The sequence below is a fragment of the Symphalangus syndactylus genome, chromosome 14, assembly GCF_028878055.3.
Source record: "Symphalangus syndactylus isolate Jambi chromosome 14, NHGRI_mSymSyn1-v2.1_pri, whole genome shotgun sequence".
NCBI classification, from domain to species: Eukaryota; Metazoa; Chordata; class Mammalia; order Primates; family Hylobatidae; genus Symphalangus; species Symphalangus syndactylus.
The window spans coordinates 79,571,630-79,583,823 of NC_072436.2; the positions used below are offsets into that span (position 1 = coordinate 79,571,630).

General features: G+C 36.8%; 1 protein-coding gene across 3 annotated transcripts in view; it reads left to right on the forward strand.

Annotated features, from left to right (window-relative positions):
* Window positions 1-12,194, forward strand: part of USP34 (ubiquitin specific peptidase 34) — a 295,723-nt gene that overhangs the window by 273,491 nt on the left and 10,038 nt on the right. For 2 of the 3 annotated variants that reach the window (XM_055242296.2, XM_063617917.1), the window contains exons 70-75: window positions 1,293-1,371; window positions 3,373-3,499; window positions 4,135-4,242; window positions 5,656-5,760; window positions 5,877-6,001; window positions 6,990-7,113. In XM_055242296.2, the coding sequence (XP_055098271.1) occupies window positions 1,293-1,371; window positions 3,373-3,499; window positions 4,135-4,242; window positions 5,656-5,760; window positions 5,877-6,001; window positions 6,990-7,113 (668 nt within the window). The remainder of the gene's footprint in view (window positions 1-1,292; window positions 1,372-3,372; window positions 3,500-4,134; window positions 4,243-5,655; window positions 5,761-5,876; window positions 6,002-6,989; window positions 7,114-12,194) is intronic. The other variant, XM_063617918.1, reaches the window with a different exon arrangement.

Sequence of the window (12,194 nt, forward strand, 5' to 3'; positions counted from 1 at the left end):
CCTGTATAGGGCACTTACCATGAATGGTGCTTGCAAGACTGGAAATTGCCCTGGGTGAGCCAGGGAATGAGTGGTGAGGGAATGTGAAGGCCTGGGACATTACTGTACCCTACTGTAGACTTTATAAACACTGTACACTTAAGCTACACTAAATTTATTTTAAAATATTTTTTCTTCAATATAAATGTACTGAATTTTTTTTACTTTATAAATTTTTTTAACTTCTTGATTCTTCTATCGTAACACTGAAAACACACTATCATAACACTTAAAACACATTTTATAGCTGAACAAAAGTATATCTTTATAAGCTTTTCATATTTAAATTTTTTTTCTTTTTAAACGTTTTTGTTAAAAACTAAGACATAAACACATACAATTAGGCTAGGCCTAGCAGGGTCGGGAGAATCAGTATCTCTGTCTCCCACCTCCACATCTTGTCCCACTTGGGAGGTCTTCAGAGGCAGTAACTAGCTTAGAGCTGTCATATCCTCTGACGATGATGCCTTCTTCTGGAATCCCTCCTGTAGGGCCTAAGGCTGTTTTACATTTAACTTTTTTTGAAATAAGTAGTAAAATAATGATAATATAGTAAATACATAAACCAGTAACATAGTCATTTATTAACATTATCAAGTATTATGTACTGTACATAATTGTGGTATACTTACAAGACTGGCATTACAACAGGTTTGTTTATACCAGCGTCATCAGAGACATGTGGGTAATGCATTGTGAATGTTACCATGGCTATGAAGTCACTAGGCTAATAGGAATTTATCAGCTCCATTATAATCTTATGGGACCACCATTGTGTTTGTGATCCATCATTTACCACAATTTCATTTTGTGGCACATGACTATTTTATAAACTATTTTCAAGGCTGACATATTTTTAGTATTTTTTTTCCTTCATGTTACTCTTTCTTAATCACCAGCTGATGAGTGTTTAGATAATATGGGCGAATTTTATGATTATCCAGAATTTAACAATCAGAAGATGAGCCCATTATAAAAATCAACATTGTTTATGTGGAAACTTTAAAAATATTCCCATATCTTCTGCCATTGTTGGAGTTGATTAGATATTAATAGACCTTTTTTTTAGTTAGAGTTTCTTATTTAATATTATTTCCTTATACTGCATTTCCAGGAAACAGATGAAGCAGTCTCTTTTCTATAGGTAGGAAAGCAGAGAGCTTAAATGACGATTTTATTGCTTTTTATTTTTTCATCACCTAAGTGTTGTGTTCTTATTCAGAGTTCTCAAACTGAACTTTGTTTTCTTCTAGTGCCTTCAGAATACTATTAGAATCTGATGAAGACAGACTTCTTGTTATATTTAATCGAGGATTGATTCTAATGACAGAGGTAAATATTCTATTGCATTTTACTGTGAATATATCTCATTTTAATGTTCTCACCAAGACTTTATAGACATTTAGAGTTTATGGTAAACTGTTTTACAGGTGGCAAGGTTTTAATTATATATATCAGTAAACCTGAATTTATATCCCAAGAATAATTAGGTCATAATTTTCAGGGTGCTGTTTCTTTTTCCTTAGTAATTCCATACTTTTCCCATCGTTTTGTATTTAGAACAGCCATTTGAAATAGACTAGTTTTATTCATTTGTAGGGACAAAAATGAAATACATGTAATTTAATTAAGGGCACACATAATTTCCCAAAAGCCTACTTATTTGACAGAGTATAGAAACTGAGGTTACCATTGTGAACCCAGAAAATCTGAGACAGGTTTCAGTTAATTTAGAAAGTTTATTTTGCCAAGGTTGAGGACGCGCCCGTGACACAGCCTCAGGAAGTCCTGATGACATGTGCCCAAGGTGGTCGGGACACAGCTTGATTTTATACATTTTAGGGAGACATGAGACATCAATCTGTATGTAAGAAGTACATTAGCTCTGTCCAGAAAGGCGGAGACAACCCAAAGCAAGGCCCCTCCTTCCTCTGGGGCCTTCCTGGTCACAGGTATGTTAGAGACAGATGGTTCCATTCTTTTGAGTTTCTGATAAGTCTTTCCAAAGGAGGCAGTCAGAATATGCATCTGTCTGGGTAAGCAGAGGGATGACTTTTGAATAGTATGGGAGGCCGATTTGCCCTGAGCAGTTCCCAGCTTGAAGGGGCCCAAGATATTTTGCTTTCACGCCATCCTCAGAGGAAACCAGAAGGACTATTACAGGGTTAAAATCAGCTATTTATGCTTCCTATAATTCTTGAACATCCACAAGTATGAGATGGCTACAAAGTCACCAGAGGTACGTTGAGCCCTTTAGTCTAATAAACATGCCAAGAGTACTATAAGAATTCAAAGGTAGGATGTTTTTTCAGTTAATGATAATAAAAAATAAGAGAACAGGTTTGCACTTTGAAGAATGTGGATTTGCAAAGGTAAGGGGGAAAACATTTAGATAAATGACAATAAGCACTGAGGCAAAGAAATATTGGTTATGTTTGAGGAAGGCTATTAAAAAAAGGTAGTGAAGAGGAGTAGTAAGAATTTCATTCTTTAAAATGCAACAGATATTTATGCTGCTTTGGTTGTGTTTTTAGAAAAAAATTTTTTTAATGCAACAGATGTTTAAATGTCTACCTCTGTGCCAAGCACTGTGCAAGGTACTAGGGACACAGCAGTGAACAAGACATACTGGTTTCTGTTCCCACAGCTTACAGGTTAAATACTGTACAAGTACATTGTTCATATTAGGTACTGCTGCAGGTTCTGGGCTAAGAATTTTAACCTTTGAACTGTGGGTATTGTAGTGTGTAAGCTGTAGTGAACTGGTCGAAGAGGATTCAAAGAAAGGTGCTGTATAGTAAAATAGGAAAAAAACCAAGGGCTTAATTAAGCTAATATAGTTAAAGGAATTAAAAGATTTAACAAGCCAATATAAAGGAAATGAATTCCTACCTTTTGCAGCTCTTTTTACCTCTTTCAGGCCTACTCTTTTGAGTATGGCTGACAGTCACTTTACCATTGTCTTTGGACAGAGACCCTGGAAAGTTAGTTAAAGCAGTTGCCTATTCTCCCTAATCTTTTGTGACCTACTGCTTTGTAATTTTGAAGACTTACAATCTTAGAGCAAGTACTTTTTCAAAAAAATGTGATTAAACTATTTCTTCAGACTAGAATATACACACAAAATAGCAGAGCTCTGAAGGTGAGGAATGTTTAAAAGAGCTTAATGAGATAATTTAACTTCAGGATAGAAAGCAAATACATTTGCTTTGCACACATGTGCACACACAGTCTGAGTCTGAAAACATCTATCATAGAGGACGAGTACTACCATTTTGTGGCTCCGTAAGTAAAAATGAAATTAAGTTTTCAATTTTTTCAAATCATTTGTAGTCTTTCAACACTTTGCACATGATGTATCACGAAGCTACAGCTTGCCATGTGACTGGAGATTTAGTAGAACTTCTGTCAATATTTCTTTCGGTTTTGAAGTCTACACGCCCTTATCTTCAGAGAAAAGGTTTGGTCATTCCTACTTCTTATTTTTTGTTAGTGCTACTATTAAAGAGAGAGAAGGTTTTCAAATCATGTGCCCCAGAGAAATTGTTTTTATCCTAGTTTATGCACAGAAGATGAGGCTGAAGCTAGCTAACCATCAGGAAATGTTTGTCATGAACTCCTGATGTAAAGCTGGAAGGCTCTTCTATGTTTTTGTACCTGTCTGAAAAACACTCAAGCAGGTATCAAGATTTCAGAGATTGGAAAACATTTCCAAACACAGTAACAAGCTGGGCACTTTGTAAAGATTCTCCAGCTGGAAACTTCTTTGGCTTAGATTAGATCATTTGCAGTTTCAAGCGAGATAACTATAAAACCTACCTCTCTTATGTCCCTATAAGATAGTGTGAACTCTGAACTTCTTCATATACATTCCTAGAAAGTGGGACATATTATCAATGAAATATGTTCTTTAAGAAATCTAGCAGGTTTAACAGTAGTAGTAATCATCTCATGAAAATTACTTAGCTTTCACCAAAGATGTTTCTGTAATTAATCTGAATTTCTAGCATTAGCATTCTATAGTTTACAGTAGAAAACATTTGTGAGGAAGTTTGATCTCAGATGGCATATTTATGTGTGCTTTTATATTTGCAGATGTGAAACAAGCATTAATCCAGTGGCAGGAGCGAATTGAATTTGCCCATAAACTGTTAACTCTTCTTAATTCCTATAGTCCTCCAGAACTTAGAAATGCCTGTATAGGTAAGTTACTTGAAAAATTTACATGTGTAAAAACCTAGTGGAAGAACATTGTTGTGAGTTTTTCCGTGATGTTAAGCCTGTAGTGTTTGAAAGATACTTGTGCTTTTTATGTGTAACTCACACTAGCTAGCAGGTCCTAAGAAAATTTCTTAACTGGCTCCTAATTACATTACCCACATGATAATGGGCAGGTTACTTAATATATACAGTCTCCCCGACCTTAGTTCATCTCTAGCTTCCTCCAGCTCTAAAATCTTGTGATCCTATGTAAGCAAGGTTGAATCATATAAATGTTTACAAGGTAGAACTGACATTCTAAAGGATAAGAGTACTTATTTCACTGTGAGTTCTTTTGCCTAAAGATACTTCTCAGTAGCTGTCCTTAGGCTCTGAGTATTACATCTTTTTATTGATTGCATATTTATAATAAAATGCTAATTTGTGGCTTTTAAAAGACACCCATTATAAATTTATAGTGATTTTTTTTTTTCACTACATTAGAAACTCCTCGAGAGACCATAACTGTTTTACACTTTCTCAAAATAGTGTGGACAACTAACTGGCTATCATGTATAAGCAGTCCGTCTTGATGTTCTGTGTAATTACTTCTCTAGCAAGAGGGGAAGGGCACATAAGCAGTAACCTATGATCACCAGAAACTGCCTATAGCCTGTCATCATGAGCTTTATTCCTTCCTGTGTGATTGGAGAATGAGAATCAGTCCAGCCAGCATCGTAAAACATTAAAAGTAGATTAAGGATTATCCCTCAAAGCAAAAGAATTTTGAAACTTAGGTTTCTTTCTAAGCTGTTTTGGTTGATTTTATGAGACACATAATCAATGTACATTAAATAATCTGAGCTGGCTCATGCCTGTAATCCATGCAATTTGGGAGGTCTAGGCAGGAGGGGATTGCTCGAGACCAGGAGTTCAAAACCAGCCTGGGCAACATAGCAAGACCTCATCTCTACAAAAACAAAAAAAATAGCTGGGTGTGGTGGTGCATGCCTGTAGTTTCAGCCACTTGGGAGCCTGAGGTAGGAGGATCACTTGCGCCCAGGAGCTCAAGGCTGTAGTGAGCTGATTGCACCACTGCACTCCAGCCTGGGAGACCAAAAAAAAAAAAAAAAAAAATCCCTCACTGTACATTGCCAGAAAATATCTCATACTTAAACAAAATGCCAATAAATAGCGTTTTAATCTTTTGTTTCCAAATGATGCCCTATTGTCATTAATAACTCTGCTGATCTAAACTTGATTGGGCATAAGACAGAATTTCCACTCGTGTCAGGAGCTTAGTTTCAGACTCATTAAACTGGTTGCAGTGAGGCAATCATAGGATTTGTAAGATTGAAAGTAGCAGGCAGATATAACTCTAATTTTTTGCTACCCAAACTTTGTTTTTATTTTCAGATGTCCTCAAGGAACTTGTACTTTTGAGTCCCCATGATTTTCTTCATACTCTGGTTCCCTTTCTACAACACAACCATTGTACTTACCATCATAGTAATATACCAAGTACGTATTTATCTAGCACAGTACTTCAATATGGTTCGCATTTAATCGTTCTGCACACTGAAGCATGGAGATTTATTTTTTCCATTTATTCTTACTGTACACTTTTAATATCTTAGTGTCTCTTGGACCTTATTTCCCTTGTCGAGAAAATATCAAGCTAATAGGAGGGAAAAGCAATATTCGGCCTCCGCGCCCTGAACTCAATATGTGCCTCTTGCCCACAATGGTGGAAACCAGTAAGGTATGTTGGGATGCCAGGAAAATCCATGTTGCTATAGTACAAAGTAATTTGAAATTTTTCCCCTGGCAGTTATGCGTAGGTTAGACTTAAGTGACCGATTTTGAGGATCCTAAGAGGATTAGATTCATTTGGACTTTTTCCTTTTAGTGCTCTGAAATGTTGGTTGAACATTTGCAAAAATCAACAGTAAGCACAAGTAGTAAGTTTTTTTTCCCCTCAAAAATTACCTTAATAGTAAGTCTTAATATTTGTCACTAGGCTAAATTATAACTGGGTCATATATCTAAATTTGAAAAGGCATTAGGTACTGTTTTTTTTTTTAATTTGGCCACATAATCAATGACTTCTTCTACTTCCCTTAAATTATATTCCTTTGACCTAAGCATAATATTGATTGATAGATTTGTCATCATTTTTAGTCTGGTTCCTTTCTTCTAACTCGTATTCTAAAATAATGCCAATTCTAAATTATAGAGACAAGGTACATTGATACAGGATAATTTATCTTAGTTTCAACTTTTTTAAAAACAATTTTTCCCTTTATCTTTCTTTACCCACACTTCATTCACACTCTCCCTTGCTTGCCATCTTCGGATTTTCAGTATACTTGAGAAGTTCTTATAAGATAAAATATTTAAAATAATTAACATTATAGGAATAACTTGGAATCTATTTCAAAAGTCAAACTTAATTCATTTTTCTTATATGTCTGTAGAGCTAAAGTGTCAAATTTTAAAATCCTACAGTAATTTTACTTTATTAAAGTATATAGAAATAATGGGTAATTTTAATTCATAGCATTTGCACACTGAAAACAAACTTATGACAATTAAGATCATAACATTACTAGAAATTTGGATTTTAAAACTAGGTTCTTATAGAATATAAATATTGAATCAGCTTTTTAGTTAAACTTATTACATTTGCACAAAATATGCTCTTTATTATACAATTTAAGTGCAACCATTTTATCATCTTTAACCTTCAGGGCAAAGATGACGTTTATGATCGTATGCTGCTAGACTACTTCTTTTCTTATCATCAATTCATCCATCTATTATGCCGAGTTGCAATCAACTGTGAAAAATTTACTGAAACATTAGTTAAGCTGAGTAAGTATAAAAGATGAGCAGTAAATTCCACTGAATTATTTTAAGCCCCTAGTAATTCAGGAAGGGGAGAAAAAAATACGAGACAATCCTTTTTTTCTTTTTAAAGTGAATGTTTAAAAATATTAATATTCTTGGGAACATTTTAATTTTCATTAAGAAAACACCAACTTACTGGTTTCCATTGAATAGTTCTGCCCAGAGTTTCAGCTGGCCTATAAAGGAGTGTGGAGTAGGGCTGATCACTTCTGTACATAGAAGCCCACATCCTCCACCATCTGCCCAGCAGATTCTGAAAACAAAAAAACAAAACTGCTCTGCTTAGGGAGGCAGGCGTAGAGGTGGACTCCCCAGCCCTGCTCTTGAGGGTGCGACAGATCTATAGTGCCAGCTGTGCTTTGGAGCTGGCAATGGCAAGAGCAAACAGTGGGCTTGCCAGTGTGAAGCAGAGGTGCATATATGAGTAATTAGGAGGTAAGTCTCATAAAATAGGTGAGTGAGAAGAAGAGAAACTTGAAAACGGAGATGATGAGAAATAGAAAACAAAACCATCAGTGAATTATGGGGGGGGGACTCGAATATTTTTAGTAATATTGTCTCTGCAGTGATGTGCCTAAGAGCTGTTAGAGAACTGCTCCCTTTGGGTAACATTCCTATAGCTGATAAGTTTTTCCGAGACATGCAGCTCTCCTCCAGAGGTCCTCTATCTCAGGACTTCCAGAGTTCTAGGCGTCTGTGTCCTCCCTCTTGACTTCATTAGGGATGGGCCAGGATCCTCTCCAATGTTCTATAGTTTTCAGAGTGGGACATGAAATACTTGTGGAACTACTACCCAGATCAAGAAATAAAATATTGCCATACCCTGCAAGTCTTCTTTGTGCCCCTCGTCAGTCATAGCCCTCTCCTTCCTATGGAAAAGGTTTTGATCCATTCCAGGTAGGGCAGAAGATGTGACCCTACCTTAGAATTCATTATCCAAGAAGAAGAAAGTGGTAACAGCTGTCAGGGATAATTCCACTTCAGCAAAACCATCTTATTGGCAAGTGATTAGAGCATTTTTAGATTTGAAAGCTGGTTCCTGGTAACCTGGTATTATTAGCTGGTTTTATATATGGGTGGCTAGAATGCCAAGATTGTAGGGGGATGAGAATATATTCAAATTGGCCATTTCAGGATTATGCACCTGGGTCATGGTACTTGGTAAAAGGCCAAAACCCATCATTGGCAGTAATCAGATATAAGAAAATATCCAGGAGTTCTAGTAGTACAGCCTTGCTCCCATACAAAGAAGGGGAATTATAAAAACACTGACTTTTTAAAAAATTTTTTGGTAATTGTGTTCATATAATTTATACTAAAAGTTATGTGAGGAACTATTCTAGCTACTCGGACAGCTTTAACCAAATATTGAATGTTCTACCCTGTTTTGGGTTGTCTTGTCAACCCAAGTGCACACTTTTAGGGGAATTAAACGTGGAGAAATGGAAGAAAGGAAAGAATACTTGCCGTCACATCAGCTGAATCAACTTTTATGATATTTATAGTCTTATCACTTTTATAACCATGAAGCACTATCAGTGCTGCCTCATACGGTTTAGTTCTCTATATTAGCACTATTTTATAGAACTTTCTATAAGGGCCAGACGTGGTGTCCCACGCTTGTAATCCCAGCACTTTGGGAGGCCAAGGCGGGGGGATCACGAGGTCAAGAGATCGAGACCATCCTGGCCAACATGGTGAAACCCTGTCTCTACTAAAAATAAAAAAATTATTTAGGCATGGTGGTACGCGCCTGTAGTTTCAGCTACTCAGGAGGCTGAGAGGCCGGAGAATCGCTTGAACCTGGGAGGTAGAGGTTGCCGTGAGCCGAGATTGAGCCACTGCACTCCAGCCTGGCGACAGAGCGAGAGTCAGTCTCAAAAAAAAAAAAAAAAAAAACAAAAAGGACTTTCTATGAGGATGGAAATATTCTTTGACTGTACCACCACGCACAGTAGTCAGTAGCCCATCATTTGTGAGTTTTGAGAACTTGAAATGTGACTAAGGAACTGAATTTTTACTTTAGTTTTAACCAAAATAAATTTAAATAGCCAAATGTGACTGGTGGCACAGCATTAAATATAAATCAAAACCTTCACAAATTGAGCAAGAAAAAATTTTTCTTGGTTAGTACAGAAAATTGGGCATTGTCTTAGATACAAAGTTCTTAGGTCTTTGTCTAAGACCTAAAAACAGTCCTATTCCTTATGCCTCCTATAAATGGAAAGAGTTGTGTCCCACAGTTTGAGCTGACAGAATGACTGTTTCCAAGGAGAGGCCCAGGAAAGGGCTTGAGAAAAGAAAGTCCACATTAATGACCACACAGAATTGGTAGAGAATTTTAATTTGTATAATTTCTTCAAGAAATTATATTTGGCAACAAGAAATGAAAAGGGTAAGTTTAAATCGGTTATATCTTTAATCATTCGAACGTTAAGGTTACATGTCCAAGGGCCACAATATTAAAATATTGTGACCATTGGTGAGAACATCTCAAGATCTATATTGGATTGCAAGTCATTTGCAGTTGTGAGGAAAAGTCTTTGTGGTAATTTTTATATGGGCAACTGAGCAGATCTTAAGATTGGTTAGAGGATAAAGAGAAATATATAATAATTACAGATTTGAATTGCAGAGAACAGTAGAGTTGCAGATACTAAATAATAAGCGAGAGGGTTGGAGTGTTTTTGAAGTGAGGATGGTGAGGGATGGGGTTGGAGGAAACGGAAAGAAAGGGAAAGAGAATTCAGGAAGAGTGAACAAAGCTGCCAACTGCCATCTGAAAAAAAGTGTGTCGGCAAGTATTTTGATACTTAAAAACAGCAGAAGCCTGGGCAACATGGGGAGACCCCTTCTCTACAAAAAAATATTTTTTAAAATTAGCCACATGTGGTGTCACACACCTGTGGTCCCAGCTACTTGGGAGGCTGAGGTGGAAGGATCACCTTAGCCCAGGAAGTAAAAGCTGCAGTGAGCTGTGATCACACCACTATACTCCAGCCAGGGCAACAGTGCGAGACCTTCTCTCTCTGCACACGCACACACACACACACACACACACACATAAAGGGTTTAGCCTAAAAAACTCTTGAAAAAAAGCAATGGTAAGAGAGACTGGCACTGCTGATTTGTAAAATACTTATTAAAGTTACGGTAGTCTTTATTTTATATTTTAGAATTTAATACATAGTTCACAGTTCAAAATATCAGAAAGATAAATATCAAGATATCACAGACCTGTCCCCACCATTTTTATTTTTTATTTGTCCTTTTTTCCAAATGTAGATGTTTTTCTCCCATGTTTCGCAACAGTAAACTATAATGATTAAAACCATGTAGTATAGGTTCAGAAATACATAGGCAAAACAGTGGGTAAATAGCCTCAACAAACATAAAGATACATGAGGACTTGGTAGATGATAAAGATGACATCTCAAATTGGTGGGAAATAGGTGGTAGTAACATAACTGGTTAGCTGTCTATGGGGCAAATCTTTAATATGTCACTCTTTAGGCCAAAATTAATACCGGGAGGATTAAAGACTTCACTGGGGGCAGGGCACGGCGGCTCACGCCTATAATCCCAGCACTTTGGGATGCCGAGGTGGGTGGATCACCTGAGGTTAGGAGTTCGAGACCAGCCTAGCCTACATGGCGAAACCCTGTCTCTACTAAAAATACAAAAATTAGCTGGGCGTGGTGGCGAGCACTTGAAATCCCAGCTACTCAGGAGGCTGAGGCAGGAGAATCGCTTGAACCCAGGAGGCAGAGGTTGCAGTGAGCCAAGATGGCGCCATTGCACTCCAGTCTGGGCAGCAAGAGTGAAACTCTGTCTCAAAAAAAAAAAAAAAAAAAAGGACTTAATTGTGAAAAAAATCATTGAGATATTAAAGGAAAACATAACATCACGTGAATACCGCCATGAGATTTGAAAGACCATGCTACCTAGGACACAAAACCCAGAAACAATAAGAAGTTGAAAGTTTTGACTACATAAAAATTGAAAATACTACATGGTGAAAATGCCATAAACTGAATTAAAACACAAACAGCTAATTGGGAAAATGTTTGCATACTTAACAGATAAAACAGCCAATACTGCCAATATATACCAAATTTTTAGGATTTGGTAAGATGGTGAAGAATGTTAAGTTAAATCAGCAAAGGACATGAATAGGCAGTTTACACACAAAAAAGTGTTTGGTAACCACATGAGAAGTTGCCCGGACTTACTAATAAAGCAAACAATTTGAGACAGTGTCACCCTGTCGCCCAGGCTGGAGTGCAGTGGTGTGACCTTGGCTCACTGCAGCCTCCACCTCCCGGGTTCAAGCAATTCTCCTGTCTCAGCCTCCCAAGTAGCTGGGACTACAGGTGCCCACCACCATGCCCGGCTAATTTTTGTATTTTTATTAGAGACGAGGTTTCACCATATTAGCCAGGCTGGTCTCGAACTCCTGACCTTGTGATCCGTCTGCCTCTGCCTCCCAATGTGTTAGGATTACAGGCATGAGCCACTGTACCCAGCCTATTTCTCTCTCTTAAAAAAAAAAAAAAAAACTATGAGATAGAGTGAAGCTCAGATGATACCCATATGGTTTGGGGAAAGAGGAGATCTTACAATGGAGTGCTAGTCAAGAGTCCATTTGGGAGGCAATTTGGCCTCCCGATATACAGAGAATATTTATTTTCACTTTGGTTGTAATGGGTAAAAACTGGAAACAATCCAAATGTCTATCAGTAGGAGCTTGGTTAAGTAAACCATAGTTCACCTATATTGAGACATGAAAACAAATAAGATAGGAATGTTCATTGAATTACATAAAAATGTAAAAAAAATATGCAGAATATAAACATTCTTATAAACAAGGGGAAAATTGCTTAGTACATGTACAGAAAAAAGTAGAGGAATTTTACTCTGTAAGGATGAAATTATAGAATGCTTTCATTTTCTAGGTTAAATATATCTGTAAGGTTTAAATTAATTGTAATGATTGTGCATTGATTTTATAATTTTAATAAGTTATTTTAATATTATGGAAAACT